At 38.5% G+C, this 24813-nt stretch overlaps 1 protein-coding gene across 2 annotated transcripts in view; it reads right to left on the reverse strand.

The window, feature by feature from the left end:
• ANAPC10 (anaphase promoting complex subunit 10) overlaps window positions 1-24813 on the reverse strand; it is a 111496-nt gene that overhangs the window by 84705 nt on the left and 1978 nt on the right. For both annotated transcript variants that reach the window (XM_032332404.1, XM_032332406.1), the window contains exon 2: window positions 22035-22161. In XM_032332404.1, coding sequence (XP_032188295.1) covers window positions 22035-22149 — 115 coding nt within the window. In that variant the 5' untranslated portion in view covers window positions 22150-22161. The remainder of the gene's footprint in view (window positions 1-22034; window positions 22162-24813) is intronic.

The raw sequence follows: 24813 nt of genomic DNA on the forward strand, positions 1-24813 counted from the left end.
TGATTGATTTGCGGGTGTTGAACCAACCTTGCAGCCCTGGAATAAATCCCACTTGGTCGTGGTGAATAACCCTTTAAATGTACTGCTGAATCCTATTGGCTAGTATTTTGGTGAGAATTTTCACATCTGTGTTCATCAAGGATATTGGTCTGTAGTTCTCTTTTTTGATGGGATCCTTGTCTGGTTTTGGGATCAAGGTGATGCTGGCCTCATAAAATGAGCTTGGAAGTTTTCCTTCCATTTCTATTTTTTGGAACAGTTTCAGGAGAATAGGAATTAGTTCTTCTTTAAACGTTTGGTAGAATTCCCCCGGGAAGCCGTCTGGCCCTGGGCTTTTGTTTGTTTGGAGATTTTTGATGACTGTTTCAATCTCCTTACTGGTTATGGGTCTGTTCAGGCTTTCTATTTCTTCCCGCTTCAGTTTTGGTAGTTTATATGTCTCTAGGAATGCACCCATTTCTTCCAGATTGTCAAATTTGTTGGCGTAGAGTTGCTCATAGTATGTTCTTATAATGGTCTGTATTTCTTTGGTGTCGGTTGTGATCTCTCCGCCTTCATTTATGATTTTATTTATTTGGGTCCTTCTCTTTTCTTTTTGAGAAGTCTGGCCAGGGGTTTATCAATCTTATTAATTCTTTCAAAGAACCAGCTCCTAGTTTCGTTGATTTGTTCTATTGTTTTCTTGGTTTCTATTTCATTGATTTCTGCTCTGACCTTTATGATTTCTCTTCTCCTGCTGGGTTTAGGCTTTCTTTGTTCTTTCTCCAGCTCCTTTAGGTGTAGGCTTAGGTTGTGTACTTGAGACCTTTCTTGTTTCTTGAGAAAGGCTTGTATTGCTATATATTTTCCTCTCAGGACTGCCTTTGCTGTGTCCCACAGATTTTTAACCACTGTGTTTTCATTATCATTTGTTTCCATGAATTTTTTTCAATTCTTCTTTAATTTCCTGGTTGACCCATTCATTCTTTAGAAGGATGCTGTTTAGTCTCCATGTATTTGGGTTCTTTCCAAATTTCCTCTTGTGATTGAGTTCTAGCTTCAGAGCATTGTGGTCTGAAAATATACAGGGAATGATCTCCGTCTTTTGATACTGGTTGAGACCTGATTTGTGACCCAGGATGTGATCTATTCTGGAGAATGTTCCACGTGCACTAGAGAAGAATGTGTATTCTGTTGCTTTGGGATGGAATGTTCTGAATATATCTGTGACGTCCATCTGGTCCAGTGTGTCATTTAAGGCCTTTACTTCCTTGTTGATCTTTTGCTTAGATGATCTGTCCATTTCAGTGAGGGGAGTGTTAAAGTCCCCTACTATTACTGTACTATTGTCGATGTGTTTCTTTGATTTTGTTATTAATTGGTTTATATAGTTGGCTGCTCCCATGTTAGGGCATAGATATTTAAAATTGTTAGATTTTCTTGTTGGACAGACCCTCGTCTCTTAATATAGTCTTTGGCTTAAAATCTAATGGATCTGATGTAAGGATTGCCACCCCAGCTTTCTTCTGAGGTCCGTTAGCATGGTAAATCGTTTTCCACCCCCTCACTTTAAATTTGGAGGTGTCTTCGGGTCTAAAATGAGTTTCTTGTAGGCAGCATATAGATGGGTTTTGTTTTTTTATCCATTCTGATACCCTGTGTCTTTTGATTGGGGCATTTAGTCCCTTAACATTCAGGGTAACTATTGAGAGATATTAATTTAGTGCCATTGTATTACCTGTAAGGTGACTGTTATTGTATATTGTCTCTGTTCCTTCTGATCTACTACTTTTAGAGTCTCTCTTTGCTTAGAGGACCCCTTTCAAGATTTCCTGTAGAGCTGGTTTGCTGGTTTACAAATTCTTTCAGTTTTTGTTTGTCCTGGAAGCTTTTTATCTCTCCTATTTTCAATGATAGCCTACCTGGATATTCTTGGCTGCATGTTTTTCTTATTTAGTGCTCTGAATATATCACGCCAGGTCTTTCTGGCCTGCAGGACTCTGGATTAGTCTGCTGCCAATCTAATATTTTTACCATTGTATGTTACAGACTTCTTTTCCCGGGCTGCTTTCAGGATTTTCTTTTTGTTGCTAAGACTTGTGAATTTTACTATTAGGTGACGAGGTGTGGACCTATTCTTACTGATTTTGAGGGGGGTTCTCTGCACCTGCTGTATTTTGATGCTTTTTTCCGTTGGCATATTAGGGAAATTCTCTCCAATAATTCTCTCCAATATACCTTCTGCTCCCCTCTCTCTTTCTTCTGGAATTCCAGTTATTCTAATTTTTTTCCGTCTTATGGTATCACTTATCTCTCAAATTCTCCCCTCATCGTCCAGTATTTGTGTGTCTCTCTTTTGCTCAGCTTCTTTATTCTCTGTCATTTGGTCTTCTATATCACTAATTCTTTTTCTGCCTCATTTATCCTAGCAGTGAGAGCCTCCATTTTTGACTGCACCTCATTAATAGCTTTTTTTATTTCAACTTGGTTAGATTTTAGTTCTTTTATTTCCCCAGAAAGGGCTTTTATCTCTCTGGAGAGGGTTTCTCTAATATTTCCATGCCTTTTTCAAGCCCAACTAGAACCTTGAGAATTGTCATTCTGAAGTCTAGATCTGACATATTACCTATGTCTGTATTGATTAGGTCCCAAGCCTTTGGTACTGCCTCTTTTTCTTTTTTTTGTGGTGAATATTTCCACCTTGTCATTTTGTCCCAGATAAGAGTATATGATGGAGCAAGTAAGATACTAAAAAGTGGCAAAGACCCCAGGAAAAATACACTTTAACCAAATCAGAAGTGACCCTAAATCACTTCTGATTTGGTCACTTGGGGAGAAAGGGGATAAAACGAGGTTCAGGAAAAAAAAAGAAACAATTAAAACAAGGAAAACATATAAAAAAGAAATATATATATATATATATATATATATATATATTAAACTAGTTAAAAACCATTAAAAAAGAAAAGGGCAAAGATTAAAAAAAATTAGCAGAAGAAGAAAAAAAAATTAAAAAAAAAAATTAACTGCAAGACTAAAGAATCATGGGAAGAAAGCCATGAGTTCCGTGCTTTGCTTTCTCCTCCTCTGGAATTCCGCTGCTCCCCTCAGTATTGAACCTGCACTCCTTGGTAGATGAACTTGGTCATGGCTGGATTTCTTGTTCATCTTCTGGGGGAGGGGCCTGTTGTAGTGATTCTCAAGTGTCTTTGCTCCAGGTAGAACTGCAGGGCCCTTACCAGGATCCGGGCTGAGTAATCATCTCTGGTTTGCTTTCAGGAGCTTTTGTTCCCTGAACGCTTTCCATAGAGTTCTGGAGGACGGGAATGAATATGGTGGCCTACCAGTCTCCAGCCCAGAGGTGCCGAGAGCTCAGGGCCCCACTCAGTGCACCCTCAGAGAACAGCGCCCAATTATTCCCGTCTCCCTGGCCTCCGGCCGCGCTCCGAGCTCACCAAGCCTGCGACCAGTTCAAGGTTACCCCGAGCTGGGAGCTCACTCCTCGGCTCTGTCTCTGTAGCCGGCCTCCCCATTTTAATACCTGTAAGCTCTGTGACACTCAGACACCCCCGATCCTTCCATGACCCCGCGGGACCTAGGGCCACAATGACCCCGTGTGGGCTTCACCCCGGTTTAGTCTCTGGAGCGATGTCCCTCAGTGGAACAGACTTTTAAAAGTCCCGATTTTGTGCACCGTTGCTCCGCCGCTTGCCAGGAGCCGGCTCCTCCCCCCGCGGTCTATCTTCTCGTCGCTTTGGATTCACTTCTCCACCAGTCCTACCTTTCAGAAAGTGGTTGATTTTCTGTTTCTATAATTGCTGTTCTTCTTCTCTTCGATCCCCCGTTGGATTTGTAGATGTTTGCAATGTTTAGATAAGCTATCTAGCTGATCTCCTGATACCTGAAGTAGTCTCAGCCTGCTATTTCTCTGCCATCTTGACTCCTCCCTAGTTGTAAATTTTTAAATTTTAATATGGTACTAGATAATTTTAAATTACATATATGGTTTGTTATTAATTTCTTTTCGACAGCTCTGCTCTGTACTTATGCTAAAATGCAATCATTCTTTCACGTATTTACTAACTTGATAGGTTAAAAATTATATTTCAAACTTTCACTAATAATTTATATTTCTTCTCATAGAAAATACCTATTCAAGACTGCCTACATTTTCACTGTACTTTGGTCTTTAACTGATTTATAACTCTTCTGCTATTGTAGATATTAACCCTATGGCTGTTCCACGTGATCCAAATATACTCTCCCCAGTCTGTAATTTGTATCTTAAATTTGCACATGCTGCCTTTACAGTATATACTCGTGAATAACAGAGATTTTTCCCAGAGAAAATAATTTTTGCATCTAATTCTAAAATACTAATAGAAGTTAGTTACGTAAAGAGGTAAAAGAGCAAGGTTAGCATTCAGTAAAGAGGAAAACACTTAATGGCACAAGAAAAGAAAAGTAAAATCTACAGGAAACAAAGGCAGGTCCTTTTGGGAGCTAAGGCAACACACATTGGATTGAATCAGGAAATGAGCCAGAGACATATGAAAGGAACCAGATCATACAGACTTTAATGCACTAAGAGATGAAGTATAAATTATCTTGAAAAATATGCCAACCTACTGAAGAATTTTTAGTAGGTAAGTCATATGATCAGGAAATAATCAGATCAGTATCTTTAGATAGATTCTTCAATGACCCAGGCAAATGTTCAAAAAATAGCTTTCTATTGTCCCAAAGAAAATCTTAAAATTTAAAAACTGAGCTCTCCATTACTCAACTCTGTAACTCTTAGATCTGTGTTGTACAATATGGTAACCACTAGCTACATGTGGCTACTGAACACTTGAAATATAGCTAGTTCAACTTTAGATTTGCTATACACATTGGTTTTTGAAGACTAGTAAGAAATACAAAATATCTCATTAATAATAAGTCTACTTATATTGGATTAAAAACATATTGTTATAACTAATTTCACCAATTTATCCTTTTTAATGTAGCTATTAGAAAAATTTAAATTACACATGCAACTTGCATTATACTTCTATTGGACAGTGCTATGTTAGACCATGCTTCTGTTCTTTCTTTATACATTATTTTTAGGGCTAATCCAGAACATTTATTTCTTCAAGTTATAAGATAAAAAGTTGTTTTGCTACCAATTAAAGAGTTCTTAAGTTTTAAATACCTTTTTCTTCTTCCAGCTTATGAGTTCCCTAACAGAAGATAACTCAATTATATGACTCTTCATTAAGAGCTCCACCATTAAATGTTCTATGATAAAAAGACCTTTGTCACTAACTTTGTTTTAGCTATTTGGCTAGTTTTTCTTTCTCTTCATTTCACAATTTTATCTGTGTGAGCTCAAAGACTTTCATAAAATGGTGATTGTTCTTATCAAGCAAAATAAACATTAAACAAAAAAATTAAATAACATATCCAGAATAAGAGATGTCCTGTAACTCAAGACTAATCATTTTAAATTTGTTTTTAAGATACTGGTTATAAAACTACAACAGTACAATTAAGTTAAGTACAATCTCTGCAATCTCATCAAGAACCAATCAGCCTAAATCTTCTCCTCTGGAGTACTAAGCAAGATTATCAGCTTCTACTTGTTCAAAACATGTCTCACAAATAGAACATTTTATAAATATCTGTTTGTACCAATGCCATGACTGAGAGAGTAAACTTCTTTTCCAAAGCTGCCCCACTGAGTATATCTCTATTCTTTTAGTCCAAATAAAAAAACTAAAAGACAAATTTGTGATAAGTGCTTTAACAGGTACTATGATAATGCACACAAATGATATTATCCAGAAAAAAACTTTTACACGATGTACTGATTCTTAAAGCCGTGGTTCTTACAGTATGGTCCCTTGATCAGCAGCATCATTGTCATCTGGGAACTTGTTAGGAATTCCAGACCTACATCAGAAACTTTCAGAGTTAAGTCCTTTGAGAGTCTGTATTTTAATAAATCCTACAGGTGATTCTGATACATGCTAAAATTTTAGAACTACTGTTTTATGGCAAGTCATCTCAACCTGGGCACTAGTGATGCTGTGCACTGGATAATTCCTTCAGGGGCAGGGTGTCCTGAGCATTATAAGATATTTAGCAGCATCTCTGGCCTCTATCCACTAGCTGTGAGTCACAGTCCTCCCCATGCCGATAGTTGTATCAATCAAAAACAACTGCAGACATTACTAAATGTCTCCTATGGGGCAAAATCATCCCCAGATGAGAACCACATCTCTAAGGAAAAGAAAACCAGCACTAACCTATGGTTACTGTTGCTGCTTAGTAAATAGCCACTCTTCTCTAGCCATCCTCCATGGGAAGAAAATCATTCTGTACTCGTCATATTGGAGCTTAATCATGACTTGTTTTGGTCAACACAATGTGGGTGGATGTGACACAAACAGTGGTCTAATTTAATTTATTTATAAAGATTTTATTTATTTATTTGAGAGAGAGAGAACCTGAGAGAGACGGAGAGGGAATGCATGAGTTGGGGGAGAAGCAGAGGGAAAGACAGGGACAAGCAGACTCTGAACCAGGCTTACAGCCTGATGCAGGGCTCATCCCAGGATCCCCGAGATCATGACCTGAGCTGAAATCAAAAGCTGAACATTCAACCAACCAAGCCATCTAGGCACCCCCAAACAGAGGTTTTAAATGTGCTTGCAAGGTCTGGCTTGGCCTTTTGAATTTTGGCACCCCACTAAGACATCATGCCTGAACACACATAGCAGGCCTGGACCCAATTCACAACCTAGAGCCAGGTCATAACAAGCAAGAAATAAGTTTTGTTGTTATAATACAGCACTGAGAGATTAGGGTTTGTTAAACACCATTAGTGCAGCAAGAGCTAACTAACACAACATCAATAGATGAGATACATCTGACTAGCCTAGCTTAGATTACCTTTAGGAGTAAAACAGCCATTGCCACCTAAAACATATCTTTTAACACAAATATCTTCATATTTGCTAAGGCGCTATTATAACTAGGGTATTATCTTTACTCTGAAGACACAAAGATAGATTACGTGAGGTCTCTGTGGAAGAGTTCATCTATTTAATGCACTATCTATGCTATAACTATTTACATTTAAACTAATTAAAAATAAGTAAAATTGGGCGCCTGAGTGGCTCAGTGGGTTAAGCCGCTGCCTTCCGCTCAGGTCATGATCTCAGAGTCCTGGGATCGAGTCCCGCATCGGGCTCTCTGCTCAGTAGGGAGCCTGTTTCCTCCTCTCTCTCTCTCTGCCTGCCTCTCTGCCTACTTGTGATCTCTCTCTGTCAAATAAATAAATAAAATCTTTAAAAAAAAAAAAAAAAGTAAAATTTAAAATCTTATTTCTCAGGAATACTAGTCACATTTAAAGTACTCACACATAGCTAGCAGCTATCTCACTGTACAGTCCAATACATTCTACTGGCCAGCACTAAGGGATTTAAGCAGATAAATTACAATATAAAGTGTTAAGTGCTATAATAAAGAAATGAAGAAACAAACACAAACGCATGAAGGCTAAACAACATGCTATTAAAACACCAACAGATCGGGGCGCCAGGGTGGCTCAGTGGGTTAAAGCCTCTGCCTTCCACTCAGGTCATGATCCCAGGGTCCTGAGATCCAGCCCCGCATCGGGCTCTCTGCTCGGCAGGGAGCCTGCTTCCTCCTCTCTCTCTGCCTGCCTCTCTGCCTGCTTGTGATCTCTGTCTGTCAAATAAATGAATAAAATCTTAAACACACACACACACACACACACACACACACACACACACACACCCCAACAGATCAACAAAGAAAGCAAAAAGGAAATGGAAAAATACCTGGGAACAAAAAAACATAGAAACATAGCAGTTCAAAATATTTGTGACCAGGTAAGAGCAGATCTAAAAGGGAACTTTACAGAGATACAGGCCTGCCTCAAGAAACAAGAAAAGTCTCAAATAAACAATCTAATCTTAAACTTAAAGGAACTAAAAAAAGAACAAGAAACAAAGCCCAAAGTTAGTAGAAGGAAAGAAATAATAAAGGGCAGAGCAGAAATAAATGAAATAGGCTAAAAAAAAATACATAATGAGAGTTGGTTCTTTGAAAAGATATAATTGACAAATGTTTAGCAAGACCTGTCAAAAAAAAAAGTGTGGGGAAGACAGGGGAAGGGCGCATCTAAATGGCTCAGTCAGTTAAGCATCTGACTTGTGATTTCAGCTCAGGTCATGATTTTATGGGTAAAATTAAAGTAAAGCATAGGGAATGTAGTCAATAATACTATAATAACGTATGGTGATGATAACTATACTCACCAAGGTGTAAGCATCGTGTAATATACAGAATTGTCAAAACATTATGGTGTATACCTGAAACTAATACAATATTGCATGTCCAGAATACTTCAATTTAAGAAAAAAGAAAGAAAATAAAGAGATGAAGAATTAATTAACTTCTTGATTACACTGTCTTCTCTTGGCTTCTATCCATGATCTCCCACTCTCCTAGTTTACCAACTAGTTCAGCAGTTACTTCTCCTTAGTTCCCTTTGCTGATTCTTATTCTTACTGTTTTCCAGATCTCTACATCTTGAAGGAGCCCTGAGACTTTACTCTTTTTTCTAAAAACAATCTCTCCTTAGGGGAGTCAATCCAGTCCCAAGCTTACAATATCATCAATATATTGATAACTCAACTTTGTGTCTCCACCCAGACCTTTCCCCAGAGCTCCAAACTTCTACACTCAATTGCCTAATATCTCACTAGAATGCTGATCTCAAAACTAATGTGTCTGAATCATAACTTTTTTTTTGAACCAAAACCTATGTATTTCCTCCCACCTCACTTTCTCAACTTAAGAAATAATAATAATGAGTTATTCAGCCAGACGCCTAAGAGTCAGTCTTGAATTTCTCCTTTCCTTTAGTAAGTCGTAATTTTTCCACCTCTAAAAATACATCCCAAAGCCATCATCTCTCTCCCTATCATCCACCATGAGCCTATTCCAATTCAACATCATCTGACACAAATTATTGTACTAGTCATTCTTCCACCAGTCTACACCATTATTCTCCTACCAGCCGTTATTCTCAATGGCCATAGTGAATTTTTTGAGAACAACAACAAAAAGATTCTCCCTTTCCCTCTGCCCCTCCCCCCTCAAAAAATCAATCAATTAATTAATTAATTCTGCCATAGAAATTAAAAAAAAAAAAAAACTGTATCAGATCATCTCTCTTTCCTGCTTAACATCTCCATTGGCACCTTCTTGTACTTCAGATCCAAATTGTACTTCAAATCCAAATTCTACCAGAATTCAACCTGGCCTCTGTCTAATTATGTCTCCAGCCTAATCTTCTACCACTTCTCCTCCTTATCCACCATCCACTGGCCCACTAGACTTCTTTCTGAAACTCAAGCATGCCAAACCATTTAGCTTAGGGTCTTTGAAGTAGCTATTTCCTCTGTCAGCAAGGTTCTTCTGTGAAATCTCTGCACAATGGATTCTTCTAACATTTACATCTCAGCACAAATTTCATTTTCCAAGAAAAGCCTTTCTTGGTCTATTTATTATATTGTTGCTTTATTTTCTCCAAAGCACATATTGCTATTCAACCAGAAAGTTACTCACTGATCACAATTGTCAGTTATGGCATAACGTTAAAAAAATTAAAATTCAGTTATTTTTTTAAGAAAAACAACTTACATCATCCAATTATGCCTCTCAAAATTAACTCATAAAAGAAATGTCTTGGTAAAATATATGAATCGAGTGGAAAATATGTCATGGATCACATGTCCACAAAACACAACCTCATGAAATACTTGGCTTATAAAGCATCAAATATAGAGTCAAACACAGAAGATGTACCTATTTGTCCCCTAATTTTGTTGCCCAACATGATATGAATTTAGGGCTTATGAAATTAAATGATTAATTTATTGTAATAAGACTCTGTTATAATGCTAGCAGTCACACAAATCTGACCTTTAGTTTTTCCAGTCTCTTGGACAGAGACTGACAATTGTGCTGAATTGTGGAATTGTTTGTGATGCGTCTTCAACTAGGCTGAATCTACTAAATACATTCCAACTTCAATCTGAGTGAAATAATGGACCACTATTTCCAAAGACAGAGTAATTTTGCAAAGCTCTATACCACCTACCACACTGTAGCAGGCAAGTAAATTTGTACCTCCTACAAACTGTTATTTTGCATTTTGAAAGTTTGGGGCACCTGGGTGGCTCAGTCTGTTAAGCGTCTGCCTTCAGCTCAGGTCATGAGCTGTGCCTCTCTCTGTCAAATAAATAAATAAAAATCTTTAAAAAAAAAATAACTTAAAAAAGATTTAGAAAGTTTATTTAAAGTCTTCCTTATATCACTTCTCCCCTAAATTATTCCTTGTCTTCTAAATGATTTCTTTACCTCTAACTTTGCTTCACTTCAATCCATCCTCTAAACTTCTCAAATGTGAACAAATACTGAATGTTTTACTCTGCTACTTAAAACTTTTTAAGAGCTCTGTACAATAAAGTACCAACTATTTAACAAAGCCCTCTATGATCAGCCCTCTACCTAACTAGCTAGATTTACCTACGCCACTTCCTTTTATTCTAGTTTTACTTAAAACTGTTGAATGAGCTGTGTTTTGTCTAAGCTCTACACCTTTGTGCCTACTGTTCGTCTTGCCTTTATGTCCTTTTTGTTTGTTTGTTTTTAAGATCTTATTTACTAATTTGAGACAGAAAGAGAGAGAGAGAGAACATAAACAGGGGGAGAGAGGCAGAGGGCAAGGAGAAGCAGACTCCTCCTGAGCCAGGAGCCCGAAATGGGGCTTGACCCTAGGACCTAAAGATCATGACCTGAGCCGAAGGCAGATGCTTAACCATCTGAGCCACCCAGGCGCCCCCTTCCCTTTATGTTTTTATTCAATGAAATCCTCTTCTTGTTCCATCATGAAGAACAAGCATCTCCATGAAGCCTTCCCTGATCTGTTAAGCAGAATCAATCACTTCTTACTCTGGGTCAATATTGAACCCATACTTCGTGGAAAGCAATATGACACTGTGGAACCTGACTGCCTTGAGTCATAGCATTCCCATTAATTATGTGATCACTGCCAAATTACTTAACTTTCTGTACTATAGTTTCCTCATTTAGAAAATGATAACAATAACAATACGTACTGCATACACATGTAAAGTACTTAGAACAGGACCTGTCATTTAGTAAGCACTAAAAAAGAGTTGTAAATTATTACACTGCATTATAATGACTTGTTTAAAGCTTTAATCCCTCCACTAAATTGTGAACTCCTTGATAGCAAGGATTCTGTCTTTTATAACTTTTACTCTATTAAAGAGTTAACAGACTTCAGCAATTATCTGCTGCCTAGAAATGAAAAATATCTAACCATAGAGAAGCAAAGGTTAAACAACCTTCTCATTCTGCTTCTCATTAATAAAGAGCAGTCATTCACTCTATGCAGAAAATAATCACCTAATGATAGTTCACTGAGGGACCCAAAGGTGATGCAAGTACAACGTTTGACACAACACTGATAAACTGCATGACTTTCATACTTAACACATTTTGTAGTGATCCCACCACTCTCCTGGCAGTAGAACTACTGTTCTATTCTGTACCTCCAAGCTGTCAGAGCTGTGGGGCATCTTCAGGGAGCCAATTATACATTGCCCTCTGCAAACTTCATAGCATCAAGGGATATGAACTGACACTGACTTATACCCCATTATTGATACAGTAAGGCACCAGCTAAATTATGCTACTAGATCAAGCAAAGGTAGGTATTCAATTTGAGCAAATTCATAGAACTATTTTATACTATAAAGAATGTTAGAAACTTCTGCAGCTGCCCAGGATGTAGAAAGCTGGGAAAAAATGCATCACTTCCATTCAAACAAGAAGAGGCTAGATAAACTACAAACTCATAATTTTTCTTGAAAACATAAGAGCTTGAGGGACGCCTGGGTGGCTCAGTTGGTTAAGCAGCTGCCTTCGGCTCAGGTCATGATCCCGGGGTCCTGGGATCGAGTCCCACATCGGGCTCCTTGCTCGGCAGGGAGCCTGCTTCTCCCTCTGCCTCTGCCTGCCTCTCTGTCTGCCTGTGCTCGCTTGCGCTCTCTCCCTCTGTCTCTGAAAAATAAATTAAATCTAAAAAAAAAAAAAAAAAAACATAAGAGCTTGAAAAAAATGCAGCAACCAAAAAGTCTAAAACCCAAGAAGGAGCGCCTCTCAGCCTCAGGAGAAAAATGATATACAGCCTGTCCCAATTGTGGTAGAGCATGGGAGGGAGGAACAGTGGCCAAACAGACACATAAGACATTAGGCAGACCCTGCTAAACAACCTGTTAAAGGCCAAGTGTGGGCTAGCATAAAAGGACAGCAACCCTGGTAGTCCCGAATCTAAGGGGAACGCACACTGACTCTCAGAATCTTTTCCAAGGGCCTTCACTGTCTATGTAACAGAAAGATTTAGAGGAGACCAGAAAACATACTTCAGTGGTAGATGCGTGAAGAAAAGAACTGACCACCACTGCAGGAAAAGCCAAAAGACCTACTGTTCTTCCCAAACCCTTCTCTCCAACAGAACAAAGGACTTAAGCTGCTGGAGGATGAGCATCAAACCTACTGACTCCAGGACAGACCCTTCTCTACTGGGAGAAGATTAAAAGAAAAAACGTTCAATACCTGCGGTAGATGCAGGGAACAACCCTTCCTCAGGTGGGGGATGGGGGGGTGCAGAAAACTCTCCCACAAAAGACTAGCCACAGATCCAAGGCAGAGTTTGGCTATCATAGGTAGGGGGGACCAAAATACTGAGAAAGCCCTACTTTAGAGGCCAGGCACACAAGGGCTAAAATAATAGCTGGACCAGGAAAACAGAGAAGCCTGCACTGAGTGACAAGACACAGCAATCTACTACTGAAGACAAGGCAAGAACATGGAAAGAGACACACTCTGAAGCACAGGAGTACAGAGATAGTTGAAAACTAATAATGGAGAAACATTAAAAAATCTCCCGTGGCTGGAGAACTCAGGCAGTAACCTCTTTGACATCAACCATAGCAACTTCATTCTAGATATGTCTCCTGAGGCAAGGTAAACAAAAGCAAAAGTAAATTATTGGGACTTCATCAAAATAAAAAGCTTCTGCACAGTGAAGGAGACATTCAACACAACTAAAAGGCAATCTACAGAATGGGAGAAGATATTTGCAAATGACATATCTGATAAATGGTTAGTATCCAAAATATGTAAAGAACTTGTAAAACTCAACACCCAAAAAAACAAACACATATAGATAGCCAACAGACACATGAAAGGTGTTCAACACTGATCATCAGGTAAATACAAATCGAAACTACAATGACGTATTACCTCACTCCTATAAAAATAACTAAAATCAACAACACAAGAAATAAGGTATTGGCAAGGATGTGGAAAAAGGGGAACCCTCCTGCATTGCTGGCAGAAATGCAAACTGATGCAGCCACTGTGGAAAACAGTATGAAGGTTCCTCAAAAAGCTAAAAATAGAACTACCCTTTGATCCAGCAATTGCACTACTAGGTATTTCCCCAAAGAAAAAATACTAATTCAAAGGGATACATGCACTCCAATGTTTATAGCGGCATTAACTACAATAGCCAAATTATGGAAATAGCCCAAGTGTCTATTAGCTGATGAATGGCTAAAGAAAAGGTGGTGTCGAAGCACCTGAGTGGCTCAGTTGTTAAGCATCTGCCTTCAGCTCAGATCATGATCCCAAAGTCCAGGGATCAAGTCTCATCTTGGGCTCCCCGCTCAGCGGGGAGTCTGCTTCTCCCTCTCACTCCTCCCCCTGCCTGTGTACATGTGCATGCTCTCTCTCTCTCTCTCAAATAAATAAATAAATAAAAGAAGATGTGGTGTCTGTATGTGTGTGCGTGCATGTGCGCACGCGCACACACAATGGAATATCATTCAGCCATAAAAAATGAAATCTTGACATTTCCAACTATCATGGATAGAGCTACAGAGTATTATGCTAAATGACATGTCAGTCAGAGAAAGACAAATACCATATAAATTCACTCATACGTGGAATTTAAGAAAAAATACAAACAAGCAAAGGTGGGGGGGAGAGAAAGGCAACCAAGAAACAGTCTTAACTATAAAGGCCAAACTGATGGTTCTAGGAAGGGAGGGGGCGGAGGGATGGGTGAAATAACTGATGGGGATTAAGGAGTGTACTTGTTATGATGAGCACCGGTGTGGTATGGAAGTGTTGAATCACTATACTGTACACCTCTAACTAATATTGAACTGTATGTTAACTCACTAGAATTAAAACAAAAAGAAAACAAAACAAAACAAATCACCTCCTCTAGCATAAGCCTCCCCACCAAATCTTTAAGAAAAAATAAAATTAAATTAAAAATAAAAAATTATGATTGACATGTTAAAGAATCTATAGTGAACGATGGAGGATATGCTGGAACAGATAGGGAATTTCTTTCAACAGAGATGAAAACTCTTTTAAGAGTCAATGGAGGGGCGCCTGGGTGGCTCAGTGGGTTAAAGCCTTTGCCTTTGCCTCAGCATCCTGGGATCGAGCCCCGCATCAGGCTCTCTGCTCAGCAGGGAGCCTGCCTCCCCCTCTCTCTCTGCCTGCTGCTCTGCCTACTTGTGATCTCAATCTCTCTCTCTCTCTCTCTCTGTGTCAAATAAATAAATAAAATCTTAAAAAAAAAAGTCAATGGAAAAGCTATAAATAAAAAACCACCATATCAGGGGCGCCTGGGTGGCTCAGTGGGTTAAAGCCTCTGCCTTCAGCTCAGGTCATGATCCTAGGGTCCTGGGATCGAGCCCCGCATCGGGCTCTCTGCTCAGCGGGGAGCTTGCTTCCTTCTCTCTCTCTCTGCCTGCTTCTCTGCCTACTTGTGATCTCTGTCTGTCAAATGAATAAATAAAATCTTTAAAATAAATAAATAAATAAAAATATAAATAAATAAATAAATAAATAAAACCACCATATCAGAGAGGAAACTCAACAAAGCCAAAGAAAGAAGCTGTAGACTTGAAGCTAGATCAATTTAAAAAAATCCACAGCAAAACAAAATGAGGGAAAAATAAAGCATCTAAAAGCTATGAATAAAAAATGGCCTAGAAAAATCAAATGGTCTAGCATATGTATAACTGAATTCTCAGAAGGACAACAGAGAAGGAATGGGGCAAAAGAAATACTTGAAGAAATAATGGCCATGAATTTTCATAAAATAAAGCAAAACATCAGACCAGAATATCCAAGAATCTCAGTGATTCTCAAGCCATATTAAATACCCACGTACTTACTCTGACACATCATACTTATTCTACTGAAAATCAAAGATAAAATCTTAAAGGCAGCTAGGAACAAAAGCTACATTGACTAGAGCAGATTTCTCTTAAAAAAAAAAAAAAAACCATGCAAGCCAGGAAATAATGGAATGACATCTTTAAAGTAAAAAAATGAAAAATCCAGGGGCACCTGAGTGGCTCAGTGGGTTAAGCCTCTGCCTTCGGTGCAGGTCATGATCTCAGGGTCCTGGGATCGAGCCCCACATCAGGCTCTCTTCTCAGCAAGGAGCCTGCTTCCTCCTCTTTCTCTCTCTGCCTGCCTCTCCGTCTACTTGTGATCTCTCTCTGTCAAATAAATAAATAAAATCTTTTTTAAAAAATATAAAGGCATTATCCTATTTAAAAAAAAAAAATGAAAAATCTGCCAAGCTAGAATCCCATTCAGAGAAAATATACCACAGTAATAAAAGCAAAATGAAAAATTCTTCAAACAAACAATCCTAGCAGACCTGCAATACAAAAAACTGTTAAAGTTCTTCAGGGAATGCCTGGGAGACTCAGGTGGTTAAACGTCTGCCTTCAGGGGCGCTTGGGTGGCTCATCATTAAGTGTCTGCCTTCTGCTCAGGTCCTGATCCCAGGGTCCTGGAATAGAGCCCCACATCAGGCTCTCTGCTCAGTGGGAAGCCTGCTTCTCCCTCCCCCACTCCCCCTGCTTGTATTCCCTCTTCTGCTGTCTCTCTCTCTCTGTCAAATAAATAAATAAAATCTTAAAAAAAAAAAGTCTGCCTTCAGCTCAGGTCATGATCCCGGGGTCCTGGGATCAAGTCCCGCATCAGGGTTCTTATTCAGCAGGGAACCTGGTTTTCTCTCTGCCTGCCGTTCTCCCTGCTCTGCTCTCTCTCTACTCTCTGACAAATAAATATTTTTTAAAAAGACTTAAAAAAAAAAAAAAAAGAGAAAGTTCTTCAGGTAGGAGGACTATGATACCAGATAGAATTTGATTTATTCAAAGAAATTAAGTTCCAAAAATTTAAAAAATTAATGTAAACATAAAAATTTTTTTAATTTTTAATTGCTCTAAACGATAATTTACCATTTAAAACAAAAATAGCAACAATATATCCTGAAGCTTAAAATATCTAAAAATAGGGCGCCTGGGTGGCTCAGTGGGTTAAGCCGCTGCCTTCGGCTCGGGTCATGATCTCAGAGTCCTGGGATCGAGTCCCGCATCGGGCTCTCTTCCCTCTCTCTCTCTCTCTGGCTGCCTCTCCGTCTACTTGTGATTTCTCTCTGTCAAATTAATAAATAAAATCTTAAAAAAAAAAAAAAAATATCTAAAAATAAAATGTATAACACAAATGGCATAAAAGACTGAGGAGAGAAACTGGAAGTACACTGCTGAAGGATTCATACACCATTATCTATGGTGGTATACTACTACTTGAAGGTAAACTGTGATAATTAAAGATATATATTGTAAACCTTAGGGCAACCACTCAAAAATTTCAAAAATGATGTATAACCGGGGTGCCCGGGGAGCTCAGTGGGTTAAAGCCTCTGCTTTCGGCTCGGGTCATGATCCCAGGGTCCTGGGATCAAGCCCTATATTGGGCTCTCTGCTCAGTGGGGAGCCTGCTTCCTCCTCTCTCTCTGCCTGCCTCTCTGCCTACTTGTGATCTCTGTCTGTCAAATAAATAAATAAAATCTTTAAAAAAAAAAAAAGATGTATAACCAGTAAGTCAACAGTGGAGATAAAACATACTGAATATATCCAAAAACAGATAGAAAAAGAAAGAAAAAAAAAAAAACAAGAAAAAAGAAAACAAATTTCAAGACAGTAGTTTCAAATCTAATGATATCAATAAATAAATATGTAAATGATCTAAACATTCCCAATGAAAAGATAAAGAATATTGGATTAAATTAGAAACCAAGACCCAATGCTGTCTATAAGAAACCCACTTCAAATATAAAGATATATATAGTTTAAAAGGAAAGGAAAAACTTCCAGCTTCCAGTCTGACATGCAAAGGGCTTAGAAAATGTCATTCATCCTCAGAACAACAGCAACAAAGCTGAATTAACTGAAAACCAGTCATACTTCTTTAGTCCAACAGAGAATTGAGGTCACATGGCAAACCACCACCACACAGGAAACTGAAGAAACAGGTGAATACAGAGAATCACAGCTTACCAGAAGCAGCAACTGCTGCTAGAGTCAGCAACTGGTTTGAAAACTTTATTAGAGTAACTGCTAACTGACTAATGGCTGGAGACTGAGTATGGATGAGGTTGAGAGAGAAAAACTCCTAGAAGCCCAGCCTTAGGAAGAGATCTACCTTTTCCTGAATTTTACCTAGGAGCCCCACCAGGTTCCCTTCAGGATAAAGACGAAAGAAAATTCTCCAGTGCTTCCTGCAGACGGAGGGGGAAAGTAATCACTGTGAAATACACTCAGAGCATTGTGCTCTCTTCAACAAAGACCTGACTTCTACAAAAAATGTTTTAGAGTATAACTAACATGGGTTGTACTAGAGCCTAACTGACATGGGGAAAGAAAAACACTCAACTTCAGACTCCTCTAGCTTTCCTGTCTCCCACATAAGTTGGGGGGCGGGGGAGTGAGAAGCACCTGTAAAGGTCACAGCCATGGATATACACCCACTAAAAGACTAAGATCTAGTCACAGGATTATAGAATACTTCTGTTACCCCTACAACTTACCACTGTATCAATAGGGCTCCTATATTAATACCATGAGATTACAATTCAAAGCACTGGGGTGCCTGGGCGGCTCAGTGAGTTAAGCCTCTGCCTTCCGCTCGGGTCATGATCTCAGGGTCTAGGGATCGAGCCCCACATCCAGCTCTCTGCTCAGCAGGAACCTGCTTCCCCCTCACTTCTGCCTGCCTCTCTGCCTACTTGTGATTTCTGTGTATGTCAAATAAATAAATAAAATCTTAAAAAAAAAAAAAAAGAACTATAAACTTAGACTCCCTTTAATGAGTCTCTAAGGAAATGCAAAAATACCAAGGCAAACAAAAACAAGGATATCTAAATAATTTTAAATTCTGAATCTTAGCCTTTATCCCAGATAGAAAATTAGTAAATTAGTTGAACTGAATAGCACCATCAACTAGCTTGATCAAATTGACATTTACAGATGAATCAAGGAAGAAGTATCAAAAGAAACTGTAAAATATTTGAAACTGATTGAAAAAATAAAAATTACCAAAAACGGTAGAATCAGTGAGAACAGTGCTTACAGAGAAATTTATAGTATGGAGTATGTATGTTAGACAAGAAGAGAAACTTAGAATCAGTAATCTAAGTTTTCACCTTAAAAACAAGGAAAAGAAGAGTAAATTAAACCCAAAATAAGGAGAAGAAATAATGATAATCAGAACAGAAATGAATGAAACTGAAAACAGGTAAATTAAAAGAGAAGTTACCACAAGCTATTTTTTGAAAGGTCAACAAAATTAATATACCTCTAGCATGGTTCACCAAGAAAAAAAGATAGAAGACACAAATTACTGATATCAGAAACAAAAGAGGGGCCATCCCTACTAATCTCATGGATAACTGAAAGGAAAATAAAAGAGTATTATAAACAATTCTATGCCCACAAATTTAATATCTTCAATAAAATGGATCAATTCCCTGAAAGACACAATACAACAAAATTCAGACAAGGAGAAATAGATAATCTGAATAATCCTACATATAATACAGAAATTGAATAAAAAATTAATAACCTTCCAAAAGAAATCACCAGGGCTAGGTGGTTTCAATAGACGTCTATCAATTATGTAACAAAGAAATAATACAAATTCTCTACAGTCTCTTCCAGAAAACAGAAGCAGAGGAAATATTTGCTAACTCGTTCCATGAGGGCAGCATTACCTAATACCAAAACCATACAAAGACACTACAAAAAACATGAAAGAACAGTATCTCTCATGAACACAAATACAAAATCCTCAAGAAATACTAGCAAATAAAAACCATGTATAAAAAGAATTTTATATCACAACTAAGTAGGATTTATTCCAGGCATGCAAAGCTAGTTCAACATTCCAAAATTAATTAATGTAATCCATCATATCAACAGGCTAAAGAAGAAAAAAAAATGATCATATCAATAGAGATAGCATTTGACAAAATCCAACATCCATTCAACATGATATCTACCAGCAAACTAAGAATAGAAAGGAACCTCCTCAACTTTATATACAAATGAAAAAACCAACAGCTAACACCATACTTAATGGTGAGAACCTAAGAGCCTTCCCTCTGAGATCAGGAATTAGAAGGATGTCCCTTTTCACCATTCCCCTGCAGTATCATATTGGAAGTCTTACCTAACACAGTAAGACAGGAAAAGGAAATAAAAGGTATAGACTGGGAATGAAGAAATAAAAACAAATTCTACTCCTACAGAATTTTACTCCTAAGTATTTACCCAAAAAAAGAAAACATATATCCACACAAAAATGTGTACATGAATGCTTACAGCAGCTCTATCCATAATCACCTAGTATGGGAAGCAATCTTGGTTAACCATTGCTGCATTACAATTACCCCAAAACTCAGCAGTTTAAAACACCAAACATGCATTATTTCACAACTTCTATGAGATAGAAATTTGGGAGGAACTTGATTGAGCACTTTGGCTCCAGGATGTTTAGGAATTTGCAGTCAAGTTATCTGAAGGAATTAATCTGAAATCTTGACAGGGGCTGAAGGATCCATTCTAAGATGGCTTGCTCATATGCTATTGACAAGAGGCCTCAGTTCCTCAGAGGCTATTGTCAGGAGGCCAGAGCTCCTTGTCACACAAACATCTCCACAGGGTCCACTGTTTCCTCACAAAATGGCAGCTGGCTTTCCCGAAGGAGTGATCCAAATGAGAACAAGGCACAGTCACAATGTATTTGATCAATCTAATCTCAGAAATCACACAATATCACTTCTGCATATCCTACTAGTTCCAGAGATCAATCCTGACAGTGCAGCAGAGGTCAACAGAAGGGCACAAATATCAGGAGATAAGGATCACCAGGACCATCCTGGAAGGTGGTTACCACAAACCTAATGTCCATTAACTGGTGAGTAAATAAACTACAGTACATCCATACAGTGGAATAGTAATTATCAATAAAAAGGAATAAACTATTGATACATGTAACAGCATGGAAAAAAATCACAAATACTAAGTGAAAGAGCCAGACCTGAAAAGCTACGTACAGGGAAAGACATAACTAAAAGGATATAAAACAGATCAAAGGTTGTCGGGAGCTGGTAAGGGGGCAGAAGACTGACCAGAAAGGGGCATGAGGGAATTTCTTTGGATAATGGAAATATTCTATATTTGATTGTGATGGTATGTGTTCGTTAGAATTCATACAACTAAACACCTGGAAAGGATAACTTTTATTGAACATAAATTATACCTCAAAAATTACTTATAAAAAGAAAGAGAAAGAAATCTTAAGAGGAAAAAAGAGGTCTGGTTGGGAATACTGCTATAGGAGTCTTAACGTATAAATAACAAATTCCCAAAGGAAAAGTGACTATTAAACCAATAACATGGGACGCCTGGGTGGCTCAGTTGGTTGGACGACTGCCTTCGGCTCAGGTCATGATCCTGGAGTCCAGGGATCGAGTCCCGCATCGGGCTCCCAGCTCCACAGGGAGTCTGCTTCTCTCTCTGACCTTCTCCTCGCTCATGCTCTCTCTCACTGTCTCTCTCTCTCAAATAAATAAATAAAATCTTTAAAAAAAAAAAAAAAAAACCAATAACATTATAAAGTTCCTCAAGCTAGAAAACTTTCTATGAGCTTTAGTCTACAAATTGAAAGTGCCCATCAAATTAAAAGTCAGACAGATGAAAAAGATACACAAGTATCTTGGCATATCCTGGCAAGAGTCTTAAACTCTAAGAACAGAAAAAGTTTAGGGACGCCTGGGTGGCTTAGTGGGTTAAAGCCTCTACTTTCAGCTCAGGTCATGATTCCAGGCTCCTGGGATCGAGTCACGCATCAGGCTCTCTGCTCAGTGGGGAGCCTGCTTCCTCCTCCCTCTCTCTGCCTGCCTCTCTGCCTGCTTCTGATCTGCCTGTCAAATAAATAAAATCTTAAAAAAAAAAAAAATCCAGATGCATGAAGATTTAAAAAAAAAAAAAAAAAAAGAACAGAAAAAGTTTAAATGCTTTCCAGAAAGAAAGAACAAATCACCTAGAAAAAAAGAAAGACAAGCTTAGGCCTTCTTATTCGTAACAAAAAGGAAATGGTGAAATAGTATCCACAAATTTTTGAGAAAAGGACTGCCACCCCAAAATTCTATACTAACCAAGATTTAAAAAAAATATTTAGGAATACACAATCACTCAAAAAGTGTATCACCCACTTATCTCATCTAGAGAAAGAGCCAACAAAAAATGCTCACCAAATAACTAAATCATTGCAGAGATAGAACAGGGTAAGAAGAAACCTTATGAAATATGCAGTTAAATTGAAGTGGATATTAGTAAAGCAAATGGGAACAGATATATGACAAATAAAAACTCAATTAAATTTACCTTAGAATTAAAGCATCTAAACAAAAAAGAATATTAAAGTCTAGCATCCAGCATATGAGGAAACTATAAGTAGTTATTACAAACAACTTTTTTTGTTTTGTTTTGATTTACCTGGTTTGCAAGATGAGAGTGACCAAACAGCTTGTGACCCAATTTCCCGCACTGTTCCAGTCCTTTCCAACTGCTTAGGGTCAGCACCAGGAGGTGTCTTGTTTGGTGTGGTCATTTTTTAGATATTCTACATAGAAAACAAAAATACCCACATTATACCAGGATCTGAGCATCTTCTACAAAGGCTAAAAATTAAAATCTAATAGCAAAATATATCACTTATATACCCTTGATATTAATCATCTATTTCTCAAATGTAAGTAACATGACTCAATTACTGTAATTAAAAATCTTGGGAATTCAGTTTTTGTTTCTAAAATGTATTATGGGGGCGCCTGGGTGGCTCAGCGGGTTAAGCTGCTGCCTTCGGCTCAGGTCATGAACTCCGGGTCCTCGGATCGAGCCCCGCGTTGGGCTCTCTTCTCAGCGGGGAGCCTGCTTCCTCCTCTCTCTCTGCCTGCCTCTCTGCCTGCTTGTGATCTCTCTCAATAAATCTCTCTCAAATAAATAGATAAAATCTTTAAAAAAAAAAAAACCTTGGGAATTCAGTTTTTGTTTCTAAAATGTATTATGGGGGCGCCTGGGTGGCTCAGTCGGTTAAGCCTCTGCCTTCGGCTCAGGTCATGATCTCAGGGTTCTGGGATCAAGCCCCGCATTGGGCTCTCTGCTCATCAGGGAGCCTACTTCGCCCTCTCTCTCTGCCTGCCTCTCCGCCTGCTTGTGTTCTCTCTTTCTCTGTCAAATAAATAAATAAAATCTTAAATAAAATAAAATAAAATGTATTATGACTTACAAGATGTGCACAACAGTAGAGTACAGTAGCCAAAGGGCATGGGATCAGGGTTTTAACTTCAGCCTCTCCTTTAACTAGCCTAGACTTTGGGCAGGTCTGGGCTTTATTTCCTTACCAGTAATAGGGGTCAACTTGATCTATAATTCTATGATGCTATATAATCTATACCTGAGTAAAAAATCCTTTTTTTAAAATATTTTATTTTTAAGGGGCACCTGGGTGTCTCAGTCAGTTAAGCAGCTCCCCTTGGGTGAGAGTCCTGGGATCAAGCCCCATATGGGGCTCCCTGCTCAGTGATGAACCTGCTTTTCCCTTTTCCTTTGCTCCTCCCCCGCTTGTGCTCTCTCTCTCTGTCAAATACATAAATAAATAATAATGAAGATTTTTAAGTAATTCTTATATGCAACATGGGGCTCGAACTCACAACCCTGAGATCAAGAGTTGCATGCACCATCAGCTGAGCCACTCAGGCTCCCCTCTGAGTAAAAATTCTTTATTCAAATGACTTTTTTCTTAGAAATACTTATATTCCAAGAATATGTAAATATTAGTTTCCAGTTTATTTATTTTGAATGTAAATTTACTTTGATAACTTATTTTATTAAAGTATAAATAACATACAGTGTTATATTAATTTCAGGTGTACAGTATAATGATTCAGCAATTCTATACATTTCTCAGTCCTCACAATAAGTCTTCTCTTTTTTTTTTAATTTTAATTTTTTTTTAAGATTTTATTTATTTATTTGAGAGAGAGAGAAAGCAGGAGGGGGAGAAGGTCAGAGGGAGAAGCAGACTCCCCATGGAGCTAGGAGCCCGATGTGGTACTTGATCCTGGGACTCCAGGATCATGACCTGAGCTGAAGGCAGTCACTTAACCAACTGAGCCACCCAGCCGCCCCTAATTTTTATTTTTAAGTAATCTCTACACCTAAGGTGGGGCTCAAACCCACAACCCCAAGATCAAGAGTCACACCTTTCAAATGCAAGCTTGTGTAGCCACTCTAGGAAACAGTATGGAGGTTCCTCAAAAAGTTAAAAATAGAGCTACCCTATGACCCAGCAATCACACTACTGAGTATTTACCTTAAGATACAAATGTAGGGATCCGAATGCACATGTGCACCTGAATGTTTATAGCAGCAATGTCCACAATAGCCAAACTATGGAAAGAACCTAAATGTCCATCAACAGATGAATGCATAAAGATATTGTGGGGTGGGGTGCCAGGGAGGCTCAGTGGGTTAAAGCCTCTGCCTTTGCCTCAGGTCATGATCCCAGGGTCCTGATCGAGCCCTGAATCAGGCTCTCTGCGCTCGCTCGCTCTCTCTCTCTCTCTCTCTCTGCCTGCCTCTCTGTCTACTTGTGATCTGTTTGTCAAGTAAATAAATTTAAAAAATAAAATAAAATATCTTAAAAAAAAAGATGTGGGTTATATATAATGGAATACTAAGTAGCCATCAAAAAATGAAATCTTGCCATTTGCAACTATGTGGATGGAACTAGAGGGTATTATGCAAAGCGAAATAAGTCAATCAGAGAAAGACAATTATCATATGATCTCTCTGATATGAGATATTTGAGGTGGGGGGGGTGGAGGTTATGGGGGTAGGGAGGGAAAAAAATGCAACAAGATGGGACCGGGGAGGAAGACAAACCAAAAGAGACTCTTAATCTAAGAAAACAAGCTGAGGTTACTGGGGGGTCAGGGTGGGAGAGATAGGGTGGCTTGGTTTTGGACACTGGGGAGGGTATGTGCTATGGTGAGTGCTGTGAACTGTGTAAGACTGATGATTCACAGACCTGTACCCTGAAGCAAATAATACATTATATGTTAATAAGAAAAAAAAAAGAGTCCCACCTTCCACCAACTGAGGCAGCCAGGTGCCCCACAATAAGTCTACTCGCAATCCCCTTTATCTGTTTCGCCCATTGTCCTACCCACCTACCCTTCAGGAACTACCAGTTTGTTCTCCGTATTTAAGA

This window comes from Mustela erminea, chromosome 2, assembly GCF_009829155.1.
Source record: "Mustela erminea isolate mMusErm1 chromosome 2, mMusErm1.Pri, whole genome shotgun sequence".
NCBI lineage: Eukaryota > Metazoa > Chordata > Mammalia > Carnivora > Mustelidae > Mustela > Mustela erminea.